Here is a 24,590-nt window from a genome sequence, read left to right on the forward strand (position 1 = left end):
CTTGCATTTTTCTATTTTCCTCCTTTATTAGTAGACATGAGATCTGTTATATTATAGTTCTGATGATTGGACAGCCCTACATTGAGATTCTTACTTTAAAAAGGCTGCATATAAAATTATAAACCTGGATTTCATTAACAGGAGAAACTTAGAAAATATTTGCTGCCATAAAGTGCTATGGAGAAAGGACATTTTAAAGTAACCCAGGCCCAAATTTTGTAGGGTTTCTACTCCAACGTCTGTCCCTTGTATAGTACTGGGAATTAAGCTCGTGCACGGGCGCACACGCACACACATACACACACACACACACACACACAAAATTGAGACCTTCTGAGGTTTCTGGGTGGTCTTCATGGGAAATGCTTAGTGAATCCACTGAGGCAGTTTAATCAGAAGGGCACTAGGCATGGATCCTGCATAATGAAGTTACCATCTGTGGAGATGGGGGTTGTGGGGAAGAGGTAACCACCTTTTAATTAAGTGCAGATGTAGCCCAGGCTGGGACAAGTCATTGATCTTAGGTAGCAGTTCTCAAATGTGGTTCTGGGACCAGCAGAACCAGCATCACCTGGAAACTTGTTAGAAATGTACATTCTCAGGCTCCAACCCAGACCTACTGAACCAGAAACTCTTGAAGTTGGACCCAGCAATCTGTTTTAATAAGCCTTGGGGATGATTCTCATGCACGCTGAACTTTGAGCACCACTGGTCTGGTGTCGCCCAGACGTTTAGTCCTCGCAAACACTGAGAGGTATGAGTGTGAAGCCAGGACAACTGACTCTTGATCTGGATAGTCTTTAATGCTCCCCATGCATTTTGCTGTTATGTCTACTCAGCTCTAAAATGGGAATCAGGATTGTCATCTGTATTCCATACATTCTCAATAATAATTGCCAAACAAATTCACTGTAGAAATCAAGCAATCTTTGCAAAATCAGGAGCAAAGCATGACCACTTCAGGTGTGCCAAAAATTTGGAACTTGGATTTGGATAGTTTCCTGTACATGACTGTGTAAGGGATCCAGTTCCCAAATTATTCCATAGTTCCTTTCCAGAAGCCTGTGCAAGACACAGTTGGCTTAAGCCCAGGCTCAACTTCCTAGTGCTAGAAATGTTTTCCTTTTTCTTCCCAGATACTTTCTTTTTGTTTGGACCGCATTAGGTCATAGTTTTGTCCTTGTGGAATCAATAAGTTTCATCTACAACAGAGAGTAAATCATATTCTCATTGAATGAACATTTCCGTTTGTGTTTTTTTTTTTTTAAGTGTTTTCTCTCTCCTTTTTCCCTTCCTTGTCCTCCCTCCCCTCCCTTATACCTCCATATTTTATTCACATTCCTAGTGGGATCAGGATGGCTGATGATGTAAGATAAAGGAAGTTCAGCAGAGAGTGTCCTGTAGCACCCTGGAGAGGGGTTGAAGTGGGTCAGGACTGTCCTGAGGTCCTGGTTTTGTTTCAGGGGTGTTTCTGCTGCCATCTCAGACCACACAGAATCTTTGAGTTAGAAAGTTACCTATTCCTCCTTCCCAATGCGTGATCCTGTTTTCCCTCCCTCTAAGGATCCCTCCAGACCTCTATATGAACGGGTTCTTGTGGGGTGATTGTGATCTCAGAAAGCTGCCACCCCACATCAGAGCATTCCAGGTGTCATTTATAGGAAGTCATTGCTGAGTTTGGCACCCCTGAAATTTCTTCTAAGGTCTATCCTTGAAGGCAGATTCTCCTTTTATCTGATGGCTCTTTAGGTCCTTAGAGCGCAAGGAGAGTGCTTTTTGTCACTGTTAAGTTATATGTTTCCTTAGCTGTGATACATGAACTGGTTTTCCAAACACAGCCTATCTTGACTTCCTTACTCTGTCTTAGGACACTCCAATTTACCTGTGGCCTTCTTAAGAAGTGGCATCTAGAACTGAACACAATATATTTTATCTTGTGTTTATGTGTATCTTTATAAATTTTTTTCTATTGTACATTCTTTTTTTACTTCTCTTGTGCAGCTACTGCAAGCATGGATATTTTTCCTCCTTTTCAAAAAATAATTTTAAATATTAAGCCCACTTTTAATCTCATGCACACACAAAATTAAATGTATCTCTACCTCTAGATTTAAAATATAATATTTTCAACAATAACGATAAGTTTAAAAATATATAAGGTCTTTTCAAGCTCTGAAATTCTATAGTATAAGTTGGTTCATGCTCTGTATTGAGATTTTAGAAATAATTAAATGACCCCCAAATCATTTGCAAGTATTTTAAACTACAAGCCAGGGCTGCAAACTACAAAAGGCCAACCGCTATAGGGATTTGTCAGAGCAGTCCTGAAATCTAGAATGGGTTTTCCAGTACAATACTATCTTACTTGCCTTTTAAAATGAAATACAAGGAAAGATTGTCATAATCAGATTTTCTCTTAAGATGATATCTAAGTGTTAAATGATTTGGCTATGGAATATACTACTAATGGTCCAGAGACTATGTTCAGTGGTATCTGTGAGCAAGATAAGTTAGGGAAATAGAGATCTATACATGTTTCTCTAATGATGATGGTCACTCCTACCATTTTTATTTAGTCTCTGCCAGAGAGAGGAAGGAGCAATTCATTTGGAGTTACAGTTGGTAAACACCAAAAGCAATACAACCCAGGGCTGAGAGGATGTCTACGGAATTCTGACCTATATGATTTAAAGACGTGCCCACGTTTCAGAGAAATCTGGGTGGGGGCGGTGAATCAGAAGAGCTCTGGGCTTGTTGCTGGGCATGGATTGTCTAAGCTGATGTTTCCCCTACTTGGTGGTGCATAACCTTGGCCAAACATTTCTGAGCTTTGCCATCTGTAAAATAGTTAGAATATGATTGCAAAAGGCAATACAGAGTTGTAATAAATAAAATCAAATTAAAAATATAGTGAAGGTGATTTTTAAAAAATGTTTGACACAAGTAAAGTATTACTTTACCATTGCAGTTTTGCATGCTGAAATAAAGGAGAAAAGCAAATTTAACATCAGAACTCCTGGCTGCGTGTCTGAGGCAATTAATAGAATCTCTGTAAGCCTTGGTTTCCTTGTCCCCATGAAAGACATTATAAAGGTCTGTGTGTCCCAGGGTCTTTGTGAAACATATATAAGAGATTATATATAAAAGCACACAGATCCAGACCCTGGTGCAAAGTTTTGCTTCGTGAATGTTTTTGTGGGTGTTCAAACAGAAAATATAATGCCGCTTCCCCAGGAGATGGTTCAGGCTCAATACATTCCGTTGAAGTCTCCTTTTTGATAGAAAGCATGCACTTATAGTTTCTCCAAATTTGCCAGAAAATTTGATATTCCAAGAAATGTGCTGTGTTTACACTCTGGTTTTGGAAATGCTCCCCCAACCACCCCTGCTTATCATCCCAGCGTGGCCCTCACAATTCAAGACCCCCTTTTTGTAGATAAAAAAGATCAATAGAGGCTAAATCAGTGTTATTCATCTTTCTGAAAATTCTATTTCAGAATTCTCACCTCTAGGCCTTTGTGCATGCTGTAACCATTACCAAACTCAAGGGATTCACTGCTTGGAGTGCTCTAGTCAAGAACGAGATGTGGTTGTCATTAGGTAGTTTTATTTACTTGCAGCAAGAAAGCTCCGTCTCCCCGAAGGGAGGCTTAGCCATTGCTTATGTACACTATTTGGTTAATTACATGTTGATTTCTTCTTGGCAGTGGCTAAACTTACCAGGTTGGGTTCTGGTCAAGCTCATCAGGTTACAGCTGCATCTGCAAAATACTGTGCTGCCTTTTAACCTAGCAAGACGAGCATTTACTAAGAACCGCCCAGACCTTGAGACCTTTGTCCTAACATCACTACTATCTGGAACACTTCCTTCTGCCCCTACAACTCCCTCTCCACCCACACCCTCATCCTCCAGCTTTCAGCTTAGATTTCACATCTACTAGGCAGACTTCTCTCATTGCCAAGGTCTAGGTTAGGTGTCTCAGACTGCTATGCATTTATTTGTCTAAGCAAGAACTGCATTATATTCTAATGGCTTGTTTTCTTGTCTGTCTCCCTCGTACTGTATGCCCCGCACCGGCGTGGAGAGTAGGGTCCTCTTCCCCAGCATGTGCACGCAGGAATATCCCGCAAGTGAAGAAGTGGGTGAAATCTGACCAGCTTGTGCTTTCCCTCTGGGTCCCCCTGTGTGCTTCTTGGCTCTCCTTTAGTTGCCTCTTTCCAGTAGAAGTTTCTTGCCTCTATCATTTTTCTGCTTCAGGACGAGACATTTAGCCACTGCCATGCTTCTGGCCACTGTTAAATCAGAGAGCGAAAGAAACCGAATCCAACATTTGGAATGAGTGGCTTCCTTGCCAGCCAAGCTACTGAGCCAACTGGGGACAACATTTCATATATTACACTTTTTTCCACCAAAGTATTCCAGTACTTAGTTTGTGATTAAAAAAAAAAAAAAAAAAAAAAAAGCTCTTACTATATTAAAGAAAGTCTGGTATCTTATGTGCAGGCTTTCAAACTGAAAATTTATCCCAGTAAAAATTTGGCTGCGTGTGTGTGTGTGTGTGTGTGTGTGTGTGTGTGTGTTTGTAGGGCTTTATAGGGAACTACTCTGTTTTCCCAAGTATTGGCAAATTAGAGAGTAAAGAGAGAAGTTGCAATACAAATCAGTTGAGGTTACCTCATCACCGAATGTACTCTGCTCATTTATTTTGACAAGCCTTAACTTACTTTTAATTGCTGGGCCTCCTAGTTTACTGGTAAATGTGGCAACAGCGACTTCGGCAAAAGAGGAGAAATCTGTGTAACATGAGCCTTCAGAACGAAACACTGCTGACTCCTTGTAAAACAGAGTGAGGCAGTTCATGCTAAGAAGAATTTCATTCGAGCCATTTATGTGATATGTGACTGTAGTCACAATCAGTAAGCCCCTTTATTGTGAGCCAAGCACACCAGAGCATGTATGTTAAAGGCGTGTAGTTCCTCAAAGAAACTTTGTTGGCCCCTCCAAGCTTTTTCCAGTGATGCTGCCATTCCCCAACAGATTTTTGGACGTCTCCGTTTGGAATTATTTTCAGAGTCAATTTTCAAGTCACAACCAAAACAATTTTTAAAATATCACCTGAATATTAGACTAGTAGAGGGGGAGGCTATTTTTTTAAATTGCTTGTCTGATTTTTATTATCCAGGAGGTCTCGTGGTTGTTTTGAGCTCTTTTCCAAATTGAATCTTCCCTTAAAGGAAGCTTTTGGGCCATCGTTGAGGCCACGCATGAGAAGGTGACATGGTGTTGATAGACCCATTAGGGCTCAGGAGCCCCTCCCACAAACTTTAACAGGCACTGGAGGGACTTCTGTTCTTGGCAGCTTATCAAACCTCCGTGGAGTAGGAAAAACCCTGCAGACATTGAGTATAGTTGCTGCTGCTTATTTTGTTCTTTGTTTTCTCCAGCCAAGCGTCAGTTTGGAGTTTGAATAAAGTTTCTCCCAGTGCTTTGGGCACATCAAAAGAAGGGGGGCAATGTGTCACCAGCAGATTCTGCACAATATGCAGGGCCCACCTCCCAGCCCTGTGTCTGCACGTCCCTGCCCACTTTCCTGCCCAAAGTGGTAGAGCTGAAACATTGGAAAATAGTTCCTTTACTTTTTTTCTAGTCTCATCCCCTGCCCAATGTCTGCCTTCACCTCTACCCCCTATGAAAATGTTAAACACACAGCACGCCTGCCTAATTGAATGACAAAAATCGAAAATTGCCAGCATCAGTGAAGAGCAATTAAAAGCTGAGCTGTAGTGGACTCGTGGGTACTGAAGGCAGGCAGACCTATGAGAGGTCTGTTGGGTGGTAGGGGTAGCAATACAAAAGGGAACCTGGGCGGACAGACTGCCGCTGGCAGGGCCGGGGCCGAGAGGGTGGGGTGCAGCACAAATTCATAAATGACTGGGTCCTGGGGTCCCAAGCAGCCCAAGGCCAACTATGATGCAGAGTAGTAAAATCTCATCTGAAGGGTTGTAAGCTGCACTGCCCTTTCTGGGGAGGCTGGAAATATTCTCACGTAGGTGTGAACCCACTCCCATTGGCTTTGAATAAGGTTGGTTCTCTTGCATCCAAGCTACTGGGCTGGCCAGAGGAAGGACAGCTTCGGTCTTTTTTGGGCTTGCACTTGGCACACAGCTTCCCCTCTCCTCACAGCAACAGGGAGGTGCCGCCATGGAAACCCACAGTGCCCACCGCAGGCATGATCCCTTCCTTCCTCTAGCTGTAAAAGGAGGGAGATACAACCTCCATCCCGTAACACTTTATTATGTTCCTGAAGGTTTTCTTTTTCTAATACTGTGAGATAGAACGAAGGCCCTGTGAAAGCACAAACTGTAACATGCTCATAGTTAATTTGTAAGAAGTTTTATTTTATTGCTGCTGTGGTATGAGAATTTAAAACAATCTTAAAATACAAATGAAGTAAACAATACTTCTTTTTGGCAGATGGCACCAATAAGAAAAAAAATAAGTAGGAGAAGGGGGGTGCTTATTGTTTAATACTGAATTCCTTTGAAAGGTCCTACACTCACATGCCTCCACGGCCGGGCACGGCCTGTCCACGAGGAAAGCAGATGGGAGGGGCTGGTGGGCTGGGGAGACGCCGCCTGGCCAGGTAGGGCAGCTGCAGCTGTGCTGACGCCAACTCTCGTCATGCGGAATGCAGACCTGCGCTGCCACAGCTTCAGATATTTTTTAAGTGAAGCCAGAAGTCCAGAATTCAATGTGAAATCACCCAAGGTCTACATGTTGGCAACTGATCTGATTATTTTTAAAACGCTGTTAGGGCCAAACACATCACATCTGTGGGCCAGACTCGGCTCACAGGCCTCGGGTGTATGCCCTCCGTAGCTGAGCACTCCATCAGAGCCGTGCGTCCTCCGTCAGAAAAGGGCCTTGCAGGGTGGAATGGCGCCAGCCGAGCAGGGTGGAGAAAGCGCCCTCAGCCTCGATCGCGGTTATCAGGTTGGATTATTTGCAGCCGCTGCTCTAATCTGACCTCATTCATCCCTTCCTATCATGTCCTTAATTCCTCACCGGAATACCAAGGGTGCCAGGTGCTCAGTGGACGGGCAGATGAGGAGGGGGAGGCAATGACCATGGGACAACTGTGGACTCGCCCTCAACTGAAAAGAAGCCATTAATGTTGGGAATGTGGCTGGGATTGGTGCACCACAGGGATTTTTGCACAGTACAAATGAGGATGTAATGCTTTCAAAGTGGCACCTTGCAAGAGAGAAGCTTTAAAACCAGACTAGATCCAGAGACATGGAAGCATGGAACAAGACTGATGAATCTCAGAGACTTTATATGCATAATATGCATAACCTTTGGGCACAGACAGTAGTGTGAGGAAGGCCTGCGTGGGGCAAGGAAGTGGGGTGGGAAAGGTCAGTGGGGGACAAAAGGGGACAAGTGTAATACTTTCAACAGTAATGATAAAAAAAAAAAAAAAGACCAAAGGAAGTGGGCTGTAGAATAAGGCATCTTAAAGGTGATGGCTGCATTGCACATGGAGGCCCATTAGGAAGTAAAGGAGGGTCCTGAATGCTAGGACCCTTTATTTTGAGGTTGGACCATCCCAGCCACTGAGATAAATATGAACAGTAGCCAAGGCTTCCAGCAATGGACTCTAACTATTGTAACTCTTGTGTTCTGGACTACAGAAGAAAGAATCTCAGTATCATCCTTCAAGTCCAAATGTAAAGATGTTCTGCTTTCAAATCATCTGTAATAATAAAAGTGTAATATGCAAATCGACAAAATGACAGAACAGTAGAATGACTATCCGAACAACCTTCCGGACTACCATGCTATGACACGCACTGGCAACAGGCCAATCAAAGCAGGTGCAATGCGATTGGTCAGGGAACCCCACCATTGCTCTGCAGAGGCCACCCTCTGAAGGGCAATTGGTGGGGGGGAGGGGTCCTTGATCAATCGCCCCAAAGAGGGAGGCCCAGGCCATCTTCTGTATGGCAATAGATTGCAGAGCCCCAGCCAGGTGGGCAGGGCCTCCCTCTGCAGGGCCGTCAATCTGGGGATCCCATGATCGATCGGCCCACAGAAGGAGGCCCAGGCCAGCCAGGCTATTACATCCCATGCCTGTTGCCCACAGAGGGAGGTGACCGGTGTTGGGGGAGGTCAGTGACATACATATGGCAAGCAGTGGCAGTGGCAGGGGTGGGGTCATTGATAGGTCCTGATTGCTGACCAGGCCTAGGAACCCTACCTGATGGGTCCTGGCTTGGCTTGTGAGAGGGCGCAGGACAGGCTGAGGGACCGCCCCTGCCTTCCTGCATGAATTTCACGCACCAGGTCTCTAAGTGACTTATATTATCCACTGGATATGTCCCATGAGAATGGCTATACTTTGAGTGTATGTTGCTCTTTATATTATCAGAAGGACTCAAACAGGGGCTCACTGATTACTTGTTAATTTGCTTGGTTAAGACATGTTCGTTTGCATTTTGCATTTTGTTTTGTGTTGCCATATAAGTAGAGACTCACTCAGTCCCTGCTTTGAGGAGTATTTCTCTGCTTCATCTCCCTGTGTTTCCATGTTTCTAGTGATATTTTGTTTGTCTGCATCCCAGCATCATCTTTGTCTTCACCAAAGCCATGAGAATAGTCTGTAATTCAACAGTTCATTGTGGAGAACAGACTTAGTGCAGAGAAATTGGATTGGAAGGAAGTCTATCACTGACAAGCTGGAATCCAAAGAACCTGGATTGTCTCAGAATCCAGCAGAATGGAAGAGAACATTATTTTGAGTAATTTGCAAGTACGAACGTCTGTGTTTTTCTCTGAAAAGCTTCATGAGGATTAAGAAGAAAAGGGGTATATATTTTTTGTAACAAGCAATGTGTTTAAGACCTAGTTTTAGATTTCTAGAAATAATAAAATTTCTGGATAAATACATATATTTATATATATACATATTGGTTTTTATTTTAAACCTTATTGTGATTTCGGAAGAACTTTCAATGTTTATTTTAAACAGATAATCTCATTTGAACATGGTAGTAGGATTCCTAATCCTTTCTTAGACCAATTCTGCGTCTGCCATAATTTTTTTTCTGCCATAATTTTAAAAATACAAAAAAAAAAATGGTACATTCATGTGAGACGGGAAGGAGAGGAAATACTAAAACTCAGGTGATGGGTTTGAGGTATGGGATGGCAAGCAAGCAATTTCTCCTTTATTGTCATTCTCCTCTTTGTATAGCTTTTTAAAAACGTACGATGAAAAAGCAATGCCTTCAGAGTAAGAGTTTACTTTTAAAACAGGTAATTTTACATTCTTGATCTTATATTGATGAGCTCATTTTCATTGGCCTGGATTTATTTTCACTTTCCAGTGACGTATTCCTTCTGCCTCTGCATGATACCCCCTGACTAGAGGAGGAGACAAAGGGCTCCTCCGGTCTGAGTGCAGAAGGCCATTTTTATGGTCAGGAAGACAGGTTGCGGGAAGGGGAATCTGCTTCGCCGTCCAAGGGTTGCCCTGGGGAGAGGACTGCACACACGGCGCTGCCGGGAGGTCTATATTTCTGTCTTGACGTCTGTAGGTGCCACTGCCGCCGCCAGCGGTGACGATGATAAGTGATGAGAAAATGAACTGGGAGGTGATGCATCTTCCTGACAGATGTAAGGAATTGCCAGGGGCAGCCCCGAGGCAAGTGCTGGCTGCGGCCACCCTGGCGCCTGCCTCGGTCCCTCTGGCACCAGCAGGCAGGGCTGCGAGAAGCAGGGGCTCCGCAGTCATAACTCTGTGATTTCAGTCTGTCCTTAGAGCCTCCTTTAACATGTTTTTTTGAGGGATGAACTGGAGGTTGTGCTACAAATCCTGGAGTATCGTTACGGTTGACCCGTCGGTGTCTGTCTGGTACTTGTGTTATTGCGGTAGAGATCCAGGGTGTGTTGCTTGGCCAGGCAGGGATGGTACCCAGGGATGTGCCCACACAGACGCTGGAATATGGCTTTCCTGAGGTGTCAGGGCACTCCATTCCCAAAGTCCTACTGTCACCCAAGGCGTCGCAGGTGCTGGCTCAGTCCTAATACGGACCACGGGGAATGAGTTAGACCTGAGCTAGGACTGGGGGGTGGAGGGGCAGGAAGGAGCAAATGAAGTGAAGTGGAGGACCACAGGTATCCCCTGAGGAGCCATGGGGTGGGGGTGGGGGGCCAGGAGGAGCGGCATTGGACGTTTCTGGAAAGCCAGCTTGGGGACATTCAAACATAGGAAATGCATGCAAAGGCAGCATTGGCAGCAATTACCTTTTTCACTTTGTTTGTTTAAATATAGATACAATTTTTGTTTGGAAAACAATTCACCCCCTTTTGCCTTTCTTTTCTGTCTTGTCCAGGAATTTATGAGTATTTGACCTGACTCAAAATGTGCAAAGAAGAATAATGGAAGCCCCTGAATACCTTGATTTGGATGAAATTGACTTCAGTGATGACATATCCGTAAGTATTGCTATTTGGAGGTAATGCTTTCGGGAGATTCTGCCTTCTCCTACATGGGCTGCTCGCTCTGTTCTAGTCTCTCCGCTTTAAACTCTTCCAGCCACATTAGAACTTGACATCCTGTGGGGCACACAAAGTGTGGTTTTGGGATCTCCTGGACCAAGAAATGAATTCCACTTAATTGTGTGTGAGTTTGGGAGAGATTTAACCTGACTGAGCCTCCCATTCCTAATCTCTTTCATTGTTGCCAGAATTATTCACTGAGTACATTTATAAAGTGCCTGCTGATAGTAAGCACTTTCATATGCACATAATTATGCACATAATTAACTTTCAATTATGCACATAATTAACCCTATTCATTTAGTTTTCTTTATCTGACCTGCTATGGAGCAGCCAGCGTTCTTGGCATCCATAGCAGAGGGCCTGGAGAATGGTTGAGGTAGGTCAGCTGATGAACAACAAGAGGAAGTCTTCCAATCACTCTAGGCTTCAAGGTGCAGATCCGATGCTTGTTGGGAATACTGAGGAAGAGCCATGCATTGGTAAGAGCTGGACCAGCTGACCTCTGAGCCCTGCTTAATCCTGTAATGCTGTCAGCTACTGAACTTCTCAGAATCACAGCTGCTCCGGGGGTCCTCTCCATGACCCTCTGCTTAGAGCTGGCAGTGACTTGTCCTGGGCCACACAGTTCTGACGCATGTGGGCCTCTCATGTCCTCCCAGCCAAGTGGGGCACTCAGAGTTTGTGATGAGAAGGTTGCCATTTCTGAATGAGTCATGTGACTTTTCTTCTCAAAACCTCCAAGGTCACTGTTGTTTTTTTGTGTGTTTGTTTTTTTTTAAGAGAAGTAAGGCTTTATTTCCTTGTTTCAGAAATAAAGCTGGCTGAGCAAGTTGCTTTGTGGTGATTAATCAAAGAGACCAAATCCCATGTCCTCATCTGACTCCCCCCAGTCCTCCTCTGCTACCCTTGGCGAGGGCTGCTGCGGCAGCAGGAGCCTCAGTGGTGGGGGCGGCCTCAGGGGCAGGTGGACACAATGTCTGACCTTACTTTTCATTGATATTTCATAGCACAGAGCTTTGGGTCACAGCTAGAAATTATCTCAAAAAATAAGCTTACTTTAAGGTGCCTCTGGCAACAACATTAGGGCTCTCCTTTACTCTCTACTTTGAAGTGAAATCCACATACTTACTGTACACAAGAATTGAGTTATTGGGTTGAGTTTGATGAATGATCCATTTTAACCTTAGATGAGTCTTTGTACCAGGGAAAGGTGAATTCAGCCTTCTCTTACTTCCACATCCAGACAGTTTTTTTAATCCTTGTGAAGACCAACTGAAATGAATTTCTTCCTTTCTGTAATATCGTTCTTTCTGTCTGTCTTTCTTCTGTGCTACTGTGCTTGGCTTAAAAGTGTTCGGAGCGTGGTTCTTTTATAACCACTCCTGTCAGGGTATTTTGAGCTGAGTGGGGAAGAGCAAGAAAGTGAATGCTAGTATGGGGAGTTGTGGGCTTTACTAGTGAAGTTGCCCTTTAAAAACATAGCTTTGTGAAATAAGTCAGTCAGAGAAAGACAAGTATCACATGATCCCATTTATATGTGGAATCTAATGAAGAAAATAAACTGATGAACAAAATAGATCCAGAGACATTGAAGCATACAACAGACTAACATATCTCAGAGGGAAAGGGGAAAAGGCCAGAAGAGATTAACCAGTGAATTTACACACACACACACACACACACACACACACTCAGTACATACACACATATACTATCCTATATTATAAAAAGCCTGTGGTCCTGACGCCCTCAAGCCTGAGAAGGCCTGGGAAGGGGATAAGAATGGATTGGAGGGGTCAACAGAGAAAAAAAGGGGTACACTTGTAATACTTCTAACAATAAAGATTTAAAAAATAAAATACACACAAAACACACAAAAATAAATAAGTAAATAAAAGCATAGGCTTTGAAGGCACCATTCTGGGCTTCAGATGTGTTCTGACCTTTGCTGGCCTCTCTGAGATACTCACCTAAGCTTTTTTGTTGTTGTGTAGGTTTTTTGTTTTGTTTTGTTTTAGGATTGAGTGAAATAATATATATGAAGCACTTAGCTTAGCACACGGTGATTTGCTCTTAAAAATGGTAGCTTTTGTTATTATTTCAATGAATAATACAGTAATATTTATATGACCATTGGTGAAGAAAGAACTCGAGGGAAAAGACCAGGCATCATGTCAAGAACTTTTTTTAAACTCTGCAATAGAGCAGTTGTGTTTACAGAAGATTCATCTGGCAGCAGCCCATAATTTTGATGAATTAGGAATCTCCACTTAAAAGATAATAAAATATGTTAAGCAATAACTGAAACTGTTTAGCAAGTTGGGGCGCAGGATTATGCAATAGTTGAGTTTCTATAACTTGACCACTCTGAAACATAAATAAAGACATCCATCTGAATTGTGTAACTGCACTCAAACCTCCCCCCCCCCTTTAATTGTGTATTTATTGTGTGGATCTTTGACCTACATTTAAACTTTTACCAGAAGGAAAAACAGGAAGGTGCTTGGAATTGCTGAAACAATAGTAATGGTTACCATTTACTGAGCACTTGCTATAGGATAGGCACTATCCTTTTTAATTATCACAACAGTCCTCTGGAGAAGGTACTTATTATTATTATCTCCATTTTACAGATGGGGAAACAGAAGCATGAAACAAGTTATAAAACTTGTCCACAGTCACCCACTTAGTTAGGGACACTTTGTCTCCAGTATTATACTTTTAGCTCTAATACTTGACTGCTTCTCCAAGATGAAAATAGTCTATTGCAGTGGTCCTTATAAGAACAATTTTACCATCCTCAGATAATACCTGGGCAATGATGCTCATGCTAGGGATATGCTGCTACTGGCATCTAGTGGGTAGAGACCAAGAATGCTTCTAAACAACCTAAAATGCACAGGAAAATGCCCTGCAACAAAGAATTATCTGGCTTCAAATGTTGGTAGTACTGAGGATAAGCAATCTTGGCCACATGAAACTAAAGAAGTTCAAATTTGACTGGCAACCTCTATAACATGGTAGATTATTCTAGTCTAGTGCAATCTCATTCAAGTTCAATACCTTAAATGTGCCAGAATCATATTGTTCTTACATAATGATTTCATGCGAAAAGATGGAGAGATAACCTTTCAAATACTGAAACAGTTGTTTCAGCCTATGTAGGTAAACTGGGAGCAATAAATGTTATATTTGTTTTAGAGGCAAAGCGGTGACTATTTAGGTGCTAACACTGAAAAACGAAGATGTGTTCAACTTGCTAGTTTACTGGCATAAAGAGAAACGTAGTCTCTCACAAGCATGCCTTTATTTTTAGGAATTCTGTAAACCTCCATCTCTCACAGCCCTTACGTCTCCTTTGAAAAAGATGTTTACCAAAAAGATGCCCGAGCTTAAAACCGCTCTTCTTTCTTCCCAGCCATAGCCATCAGCTTTCTATTTTATGATTTCCCCCCTCTAGTTATGAGTCTGGTTCTTGTTTTAATTAAAACACAAGCTGTATAATGGTTCCAAAACACAACTAGAACTTCTTTTGCCTCTACCTAATGAGACAAAACACAGAAGGCACTTACATTATTTTGAAGCTTCCCAGACTCCAAAATAATGCTCATCCTTTGCAAAATGCAGGGTTTAAACTATACATTCTTGTAATCCTGCCATTGCAAAGGGCAGAACACTGTGCACTGGCTGCAGATGTGCGAGGGAGAGATGACGACACGTGTAAACACAGAGGGTCAGCGCAGGGCCTTGCTGTCACTGCACATGGGTTCACAGATTTCTTTGTTCCTATGGAAGCCAGAGCCCTGTGTCTGGGAAATGGAAAATGCTCTGGAATACCATTTTACCATGGGGTTCTTAGTAGTGTGGTGTGTTTTATTAAGAGAGGCCAGTTTGCTGTCTTCAGAAATAGCATGCACAGAACTGAATAATGCAGAGGCCAAACCAGGGATCCATTGAAGAGCCTGACTCGTGGCCATCAAACGACGGTGCCACACACAGCACTGAGCTCTTTAAGTCAGTTGTTTTGTTTAAGCCTCACATCAACTCTGCAAAGCAAGCCCCTGTTTTAATCCCCTGTTTAGCAAATGAAGAAAATGAGGCTTAGCGATGTCGTATGACTTTCACAAGGTTACAAATGGGCAAGTGGCAGGTCAGGATTTATATACGGAACTCTTCGACCATGTGTCTCTTCCCCCTCTGAGTAACTTAGTTAAGTATAATGGGCCAGTCATCTCACCCATTACTATCCCCAAATAGGCACTGAAGCAATTGCAAATAACTTTTTGGCACCAATGCAGTTGGTATATATATTATAAATAAAGTAAAACAAACTAAAGAGAACTTAGACAAATCTCTTCATTTTACTGTACCTCAACTTTCCACCTATAAAATGATAATAATAATATCTACCAATTGCCCTGATTTTATGGAGAAAATTTTAAATTTTATATATATATCTCCACATGTATCTGCATACACACATACACATATGTATACATATACACCTACATATACATGTAAATACACATGTGCTTATGTACACACAAATACAACTAAGGAAAAAACTATTTCCATGCATAGGAATTTTTGTTGCTTTTCTATATCAGTATGACTGCATCTTTGATGAAAGTTGACACTTTTTGGTAATTTCATAACCTATTTTATTGTGCAAATTAGATGAGATCAAGATAAATAAGTGTCCTTCCACTCTACTATCCCCTTTGACCCTAGAGTAGTAAGTAGCTCAGAATTCAGTGGATTAATTTTCCTAAGGTGCTTAGACTGCTGTCTGGTAGAAAAATAAATTCTGTGGCAAACAAATCTCACTTGCAATGAGTTTTCACTTTTTTTCCATCCTACAGATGGGGCATCAGTTGCACTAAAATATCTACCCACCCCTGTTTTGTGTGCACAGACTTTTACTCAAGTACTTCCCAGATTTCATTACATTTTTAAAAAATCTTTATTGTTGAAAGTATTTCATAGGTCCATTTTCCCCCCCTATTGACCGCTTATAGCCCACTTCTGCCTCCACCCACTCCCCAGGCCTTCACCACCCTATTATCTGTGGCCTGATTTTAGGGGTGATAAAGAATAGAAAGATATTCTACATAATAAAGAGGTAATATGCAAATTAATCCTCACGCCATAACACAGTCACAAGATGACGGTGCGCACTTAGTACTTATTACATTGATAACGAAGGTTATTTACCTCTTATGCATAACTAGATTTTATACCAATCTAATCAACAAGTATTTATTAAACATGTGCAGTGTACTAAGCATGGTTCTAGTTTGGTGTGAATGACACAAACGTGTCAGTGTTCTCACAGAGTTTATAGTAAGTATCCTACAATAACACAGGAACAGACTATGAATTTCAGGTTAACTTCATGATGGATCACATTTAATTACAATATTGAACTCCATCCTTGACAGACAGTATTTATATTTTGATGGCTATTGATTATTAGTTTACAATTAAAATTAGACCATCATTGAAATTGAAAAAGTAGCCGAAACCTGTTTGGCTCAGTGGTAGAGCGTCGGTCTGTGGACTGAAAGATCCCGGGGTTGATTCCGGTCAAGGGCATGTACCTTGGTTGCGTGCACATCCCTGGTAGGGGGTGTGCAAGAAGCAGTTGGTCAATGTTTCTCTCTCATCGACATTTCTAGCTCTCTATCTCTCTCCCTTCCTCTCTGTAAAAAATCAATAAAAATATATATTCTTTAAAAAAAGAAATTGAACAAGTATTATGTCCAGCCATCTTCCTTACTGCAAGGTATACATCTTTTCCAATTTGTAATCTTTTCCTTAGTAGTTAGCATTACTTTGGCTAAATTTTTAAATGCTCATTTTTTATATATTTAAATTTAACTAATAATAATAATAGTGAACATTTATTGAACACTTACTCTGCATCAGATACTATTCCCCGTGATTTACATTATTAGTACACAATTTTCACTGTCACATTCTGTTGTAGGTACTGTTTTTATCTGTTTTACAGATGAAAAAGCTGATATACAGAGGTTTAGCAACTAAGATTAATTAGCCAGAAAATGATGAAGCCAGGATATGGTATGTGCAGTGTAGCTCTAGAATCCATGATGTAACCAGCGCATTGGAAATGACCTCTACTGGGCCCCTTGGTGACTTCTAGCCATCCCCTTCACCCAGGTCTCTTCTCATTCATGAACACTTCTGACAGAAGAATGCGGCCATTCAATACCGTGATCTCACCATCTTAACCAAAGTGCAGCTTCCTTTTTTGCCTGATGATACATGTTAGCACTCCAATAGCGTAGTTCCTTGCCAACTCTTTCTATGATCAAAAAGAATTAAGAGTTTTCCTGAATACCAGCCACAAGCAATATCTTAGCATAAAATAATTTATTTCATTAACTTTAAAGAAAAAAACACTTGGAGAATAGTTTGATAAAAAACAAGAGCAAAAACCAAATGTATTTGACAATAGAATTGTTTGTAATAATTTTCTTTAATGGAGCCTGAATGGTGGGAAGAAATGTATTTAAGGCAGACCGGGAAGGATATATGAAAGTGTAGGTCACTGGTGTTTGTACTTTGTAAAGGGGGTGGTTGAAATAGTGGAAGCCAGCTCACCTGTGGAACAAGGAATGTGAGACCAGAAGAACGTTCCAAGGAAGGAACTGTGCATAAGTGTGTCTCATGCTGGAGAGAGTCTTCTACAAAATAGAATGGCAAGCAGTTTTCAGAGATATAGAAGGACACCTAAGGGAGCTAAAAAGGGTAAGGGACTTAAGGAATTTAAAGAAGGAAATGGTCAGCAGTGGGAAACAGGTCATTATGAATGAAAAGATTGAACAGTGCCCATTGGATTGTCTTGTTAAGACTCACAGGTGGCCATAATAAGAGCCGTGCCTGTGAGGGACAGAAGACATGGGTTAGTAGAGTAAATGCAAAGGTGAGGAAGTAGAGGCAAAAACCAAGGCAATTTTTTTTTAATTTTAAATATATTTCTTATTGCTTTCAGAGAGGAAGGAAGAGGAAAATATAGAAAATCAATAATGAGAGAGAATCATTGATCTTCCCACTACTGGGGATCAAGCCTACAATCTGGACATGTATCCTGACCAGAAATACAACCATAATGGCCTCATTCATAGGTTGATGCTTAACCACTAAGCCACACTGGCCAGGCAAGGCATTTCTTTTTTAAAAAGATGGTTATGAACAGAAAAGCCCAGGGTGAACTGGAGAGGCAGCATGTCTTGAAGTGGTGGGGGTGTTGTTTGTTGTTATGGGGTCAGAGCAGAGAGTCGATGTTGAGAGAGTGGCTGAAGAGGAGGAGACCTGTGCACAAGCCAACAGCTAGCAATGAAGGAGTGGACTGTTAGTACCACATCCTCAGAGAAGGAGCAGAGAAGCAGGATCTGTTGTGGAGGTTGTGAAGTTATCATGCCCTCCTTGAATTGGACAGGCAAGACATTGGAGAAGTTAGAATTCTAGAAAAATGTGTTTCTGAACATCTCATTTCAGCTGTCTATCTTTGCTGTCACTTACCTGCTTTTTTGTGTACACATTTTTTGTCATTTTATTGTGTGCCTGTTGAGACGTCTGCCTAAAGTTTGGAAAGCTGTGTGAAAAGTCATGAACTTCAGGATAGTTGTTTGGGTGATTGGCTTAATTGTTTCTTTTGGAAACTTCATGGGACCTTCATTGTTTGAAAGTCTCTAGCTTGAAAAGGTGCTTGGGATTTTAGTTCTTTCATTTTCTGTGGCTCATTACCATTTGAGTAATGTCTGCTTGTTCACCCAACTGGCTCTAGCTTTCAGGAATAAGGGCCAAAGCCTTTCAGGCCTGAACAATATCTAGGGTGGTCAGAGATCCCTGTAGTCCAATGTAGAAATCACACGCTGTTATTATGTATGCTCAAACTATTTTGCATGGCAGAGAGACAAAATTGACTGGTGTAGTCTGGGATGTGTAGGATTGTCTATGTTGTTTGCAAAGCTAAATTTCAGTGTCAGCCCTTGGCCGTGGATTATTTTGGATGAGGAAAGACCAAAGGGAAGCCAAATAACGTGCAGGGACCAGCTGAACTCTTCTTCCCTTCCTTTCCAACACCACCTCAGCCCCCGCCCCTCTTCCTGCCTCATTAATTCTCACGTCTTGATCTATTGAGCTTAAAAACATGAGTGGAGTGAAGATGAGAGGGAAAGGCTGTGGGACACACATGGAAAACAGGTTGAAGAAAAAAGACAAAAACATCTAACATCACTTTACAGCTTGCAAATTGATTTCACTTACATTAGCTTGTATGCTTATCGGTTTAATAAGTTAAGCACCAGAAATATGAAATGACTTATTTGTCTGGAACCATAGAGCTAATTAATGTCAGAATTGGAACTTGTATCTAAGTCTTCTCACTCCAAATCCATTGTTCTTTATACAAAAGGCTAAGCATCAGCCAGCGCTATGAATATATTGGAAGTGTTTTTTCCTTTAAAATATACCATGAGTACATTGCTATACTTGAAATTATGGATTTTTCTAAGAAGATTAGTGTTATGTAAATATTAACTACTATCATCATTACTATTATTGCCACTAAAATCATTGGCTGTGTAAGGGAATTCATTTTATTCAGTTCAATAGCCTAGTGTCTTTGGTCAATAAAATATTACACACATGCTCAAGAAGCATAAAAAGCAGTTAGGTAAACATATAGATGAAACATCATGTGATGGGTTCTGTAATGGACATATTCCTAAAATAGGAAAATAATACAGAACAATGGTTCCTAAACTTCAGCATATATTGAATCACCTTACTGGCTTGTAAAAACACAGATTGCTAGGCTCTGCCCTCAAAGTTTCTGAGATGGGGCCAAAGAATGTGAATTTCTCACACATTTCTGGATAGGTGATACCACCCATCAGGAAACCATAGTTTGAAAGTTGGCACTACTTCCATCTGGGAGAATCAAAGGAGATGTTATAGAGGTGATACCCAGGTAAAGTGTGATGAATTAAAAACAGTTTGCCTAAAAAAAAAAATGAGTTGCCAAAACCAGTTTGGCTCAGTGGTAGAGCGTCGGTCTGCGGACTGAAAGGTCCCGGGTTCGATTCCGGTCAAAGGCATGTACATTGGTTGCAGGCACATCCCCAGTAGGGGATGTGCAAGAGGCAGCTGGTCGATGTTTCTCTCTCATCGACGTTTCTAGTTCTCTATCTCTCTCCCTTCCTCTCTAAAAAATCAATAAAATATATTTTTTTAAAAATGAGTGGAATGACATTGGATATAGGTGGAATAGCATGCATAAAGGTATAGACAGATAAAACAGTAGACAGAAATTTGGTATTGCCACCATCAGAAGATAAGTAGACAACAATGAGAGATAAGTCTGAACCCGTGGAGGGTTTTATGTGCCCTATTCAGGAATGTGGTTTCTGCCCTGTAGGCTGTGATTTGAATGAGAGAAGCACGTTGGTCAAGTTTGCATTTTAGAAAGTTGATTAATTCTATTGCAAGTATAGTAATTCCCACTTACTTAAATATGAAAAAAATGCTTTTGCATATTTGTAATCATGCCCAGTGATTCATCAAATGTGTGTACATCTTGGTATTGCAGTCAGATAGTTAATACATTCCTGTGTGCCATGCATGTAATATATAAGTCAGAGATGGTGTCCTCCCTCAGGTGCTTATGGGAGCCAACATTAACACTTAGGAAACAACAGAGCATAAGGCAAGCCCGATTTTCCAATGGCAGAAAAGGGGAAGGTCAGTAAGGGACAAAGCAATCAGTCAGGATTTCATGGAGAAGGCAGACACTAGCTGGCCTTGAAGAACAGTTCCATTTGCTTGGCTAGAGGGAGGCATGGCAGGCAAGGGGGACCCCAGAGGAAAGGAACAGAAGGGGAACTAAACTTTGAATGCACAGGGACACAGAAGAAGCAGAGGCAATCTGTGACCTAAGAGACATTTCTCATCCATATACATTTAGCACTAACTTGCTTTGTAATTGGAGAAATGCTATTTTATATTGGTAGGTGCTTGTGAAAAAGCTGAGAAGCTAGACCCTAAGAAAGTGCTTCCAATTCTCTTTGGTTGAGTCAAACACATAGCAGCTAGTCAACCTTTGGTAGAAGCTTTTCTTAAGACATGATGGAGGAGTGGATCCAAAGGGCTGTTTCTACAAGGCAATCTTAGGGAGTTTTTTAGAGAAAGAATACAAGAGAGCAACATAGAGATAGGAAATACATATAATCCTTCTCAACTATCTGCAAACTTCCAAACCTGTCTTATCACCCAAGGATAATAGGAATCCAGAGAACAGAATATACTAGTAAAAGCTTATGTTGGGAGCATGGGACAGGGAAGATACATTGGGCTTTGGTTCTGATAGAAACAAAATGACAACAGTTGCTGCCCTGGGAGCTGGCCTTTGTCTTGAGAATGAGGTGGTTGGCGATCTGACAGCTTCATATAAAAGGCCATCTGCCCTGTGTCTGGAATGAAGGCCTTGGATGCCCTCCCTTTTAGCTCCCAGATGGTAGTACAGTGTGTTCATGCAAGGGTAGACTTCCTGGGTCCTGTGCTTTTTCTCATATTTGCAAATAAGGAAATGATTTTGAATGTTGATTATGTGAGTTGTGTGTTTCTTCTTCACCTCTTCACATCAAAACCCAATCAACTTTGCAGCATCCCTTAAGTATTTAGCTGAAACAAATCTACAAATTGATTTTTTTTCTTAAGGTGTCTTTATAAAGAATGGTGGGTTTGTCCACGGTATAAATTGGAATTCATTGCTAAATTTGACATTTATATACCCTCATAATTTTCTAAAACTTTGATTTTTCTGGCTAACACATCATCCTTTTCTTTGATTGCTGTATTGTTTATTTCCATTACCAAGAACAGCACATGATTTTCTCTTCAAGGTCATTGTTCCCAAAGAATTAAAATGTATGCCTTCACAGGTGACTTCCTGTCTGACCTTGGTGGAGAGGCAAAGCCACCATGGAAGATGTAGGTTGAGGTAGTGGATGGGCATCAACTAGGCTTGTCTCTGCCTGTCGCTCAGTCCCCACATCAGCAGGCATCCAGCCACGCTGTTCAGATTTAACCCTAATCAAGTTAAGTTACTGCCCACTGTAGATCTTTGGGGTCACATAGGAAGAACTGAAGTGCAGCTCATAAATCTGAGATTCTGACATGCTTGACTTTGGGGTGGGAGTAGCAGTTAGGATGCATATAGCTGGAAATACAGATAGCACACCGGCTTATTCAAATATAGCTCTTTAAGCCCAGTCAGCAACCTATTGAAATTTATCATTAAATTATAAACAACACAAGCAGTCTTAAATTTCCTCCTTCTAAAATTGTGCTTTGGAAGAGAGAGGGGGGGGAGGGAGAGGGGGACTAAGAGGGAGAGGGAGAGGAAGAGAGAGAGAGAGAGAGAGAGAGAGAGACTGAAACTTTGCCAAAGGGTGCTTTCTTGGGTACATGGCAGCCAAAACAAGAGGCCCAGTTTTAATTTAATTATAGACTGTGTAATTATTTAACCTGTACCAGCTGGTCTCAGGAAGCTACCAGATTCCTTGGAGACCTTGTACTTCGCTAGAAGCATAGGGTACCTTATTAGTAACCGTCCAAAAATAAAAAATAAAAAAGTGCCTCCTGTACCTGTGTATCCCCAACCTCCAAAGGACATAATGTAGGAGGGGGTAAAAAATCATTGAAGTTCATTTTTGATGTAAGAAGCAGCCCTCCCTCTCTCTGAGTGTGAGTGGATTTGCTAAAGCACTGGTAGTCCTCTGAGGAATGGCCAACACAAACAGGATGTCATTGCATCAGACAGGTAAGAGTAATTTCTCTAATTAATCACTTGAGGTTCTATTTTTCACTTGGAAGTACTGGACATTTAATTTGCGTGTGACATGAAATTGACAATAGCCAAAACTGCCCCTCCCTCCGCCTTGCTATCCTGGTATCCTATGGAGAATGGGGGGTGTCTCCATGTAGACACTATGCTTCATCTATCAGCATCAAGCTAACTAAAGTACCTTCTTATTGACAAATGTGCCCTAATTACACATTCCCCACTTGTAAAGCTACAATAATCCTAATGAGTTTCCACGATCATTCTTCTTTTAGATTAAATGGTTTTTTTCATTCCTCCTACATTTTGCAACAGTGAAGTAATTCATAATACATTCCCATTTACATAAGAATGCGTTTCCTGAAGGGACAGAGCAAAATGTTTCTAGGAAGCTGTGTCTTATGAATTAAAATGTGATTGAAGACAACCCCTTGATGAAGGAAAGGGTTCATCCTTTAATTTTGTTTTAAAGCGCCCTTCTCTAAAGAAAGATTGATTGGCACCACGCGTAGTTCCCATCAATCATAGCTATTGATTTCACATTTGTTTGAGCTCTTCTGATTTTATGCCCCCTTCTGTCATAATTTGTTATCCGGAGAGCCAACCCCTGCGTTGGTGCTGGGCCTGAACCTGCAGGGTGGTTTCTTTCAGTTCAGTCTAATCTATATGTGAGACAGATGAGCTTTCAAACACAGAACCATGCTTCCCTCGCTTTTTATAACATTGCCCTGGTATTTCCCTTGGCGATTACAGATTCTACACTAGGCGAGTGGCAACGTGAAGGATGTTTGTGTAGTTCAGTCAGTGCAGACACAGCGGTGGCTCCTGGTGGACTGGGTGCGGCAGGAAGCTGGATGCTTCTCCCCGAGGCTTTTCACACACAGATTTGCTCTTAGGCTTTCGAATGCAAGTGCAGTGGCTACCTTCTGGGAACCCTCAAGGTCAGAGCATCCTTCCATCTTCCAAGTAGCACAAGTGATGGGAGATAGAACGCCCAGCCCTCTTTTTAATCTGCACCTGCTTAGATGCTTATAGGTAGAGCTTGGGATCTCCCAGATCACCGGAGCAGCCCAGTTAGGGTAAAATGAGCTAAACATTCTGGATGTACTCAGGTATCATTTCTCGTGTTTTGACTTTTCTGGCCAGTTAGAATGAATGTCATGCTCTCATTTTAAATTGTTATTTCACCCCCTTTCTCCTCTGGCTTCCCATTTAGTACTCAGTCACATCCCTCAAGACCATCCCAGAACTGTGCCGAAGATGTGATTCACAGAACGAAGACCGATCAGGTAGGTGTCACCTCTCCCCTCTCCTCCTGATCCTGTCTCTCAGAGTGTGGGAGCTGCACCCCCCCCCCCGAATTGTCTTTCTGTTTTCACTTTCTCTCATGGCTTCTCCACCCTTGACAACAGACGCTAGGTCCTCCTCCAAATGCTGACAGGACAGGGAGGCCCTGATGAGGACACGGCTGTGTACAAATCAATGCAGGCGAGCGTCTCGACAGCCCAAACCACAGTGTTCGCAGCAATTTACTGAAAACCCAACAACCGTTGGTGACAAAACATAATGATGCAGGCGCCAATGAAAAAATGTTGGATGCATTTCCTACCCATATGGCAAGGCCAGCCTGGGGGGTGGTGGTTGGCCAAAGCCTGAAATCCTATCAGGGATGCGACACGATAGAATCTGCAATAAGGCATACTGTAGCAGTTAAGATTAAAGCAAAGCTTGGGAGTTTAATAGTGCAAACTAAACAGAGAGTTATGGCAGATAGATGAAAACCAGCTGCCTGACCTTTTCTCCTTGCACAGCCCACCACCCCTGACCAAAAAAGTACGTTCAGGTTTGTTTTCCTCTCTGTAAATCAAATTAAACTTCCTCCTTTTCTCCCTGTGATGGGCAAAAATGAAAATAAGGAAGGATATCGATGGGAATGATACCATAGCATCAAATTAGGAAATGATGTTTATTATTTTTCCAAGTAATTACTCTAAGGCGTCACCATTAACCTTGCCAAAGCGGACCTCCTCAGACGGTAACTAGAGTCCTGAGAACCATGGGTGATGGAAGGCTTAAGATAATCCTCGAATTATGCGTATTGCACTTAAAAATAAATAGATGGTCCTTACTTATGCGGCTACTAGACTTCCA

The 24,590-nt window shown here is 41.9% G+C and overlaps 1 protein-coding gene across 6 annotated transcripts in view; it reads left to right on the forward strand.

Annotated features, from left to right (window-relative positions):
- The window catches only part of SNCAIP (synuclein alpha interacting protein), a 138,609-nt gene that overhangs the window by 61,354 nt on the left and 52,665 nt on the right, over positions 1-24,590 (forward strand). For 5 of the 6 annotated variants that reach the window (XM_084882037.1, XM_084882035.1, XM_084882039.1 and 2 more), the window contains exons 2-3: positions 10,399-10,501; positions 23,656-23,728. In XM_084882037.1, the coding sequence (XP_084738163.1) occupies positions 10,445-10,501; positions 23,656-23,728 (130 nt within the window). In that variant the 5' untranslated portion in view covers positions 10,399-10,444. Of the gene's footprint in view, positions 1-2,977; positions 3,094-10,398; positions 10,502-23,655; positions 23,729-24,590 lie in introns of those variants that run through there. The other variant, XM_084882036.1, reaches the window with a different exon arrangement.

Source organism: Pipistrellus hanaki (genome assembly GCF_964339955.1).
Source record: "Pipistrellus hanaki genome assembly, chromosome: 4".
NCBI lineage: Eukaryota > Metazoa > Chordata > Mammalia > Chiroptera > Vespertilionidae > Pipistrellus > Pipistrellus hanaki.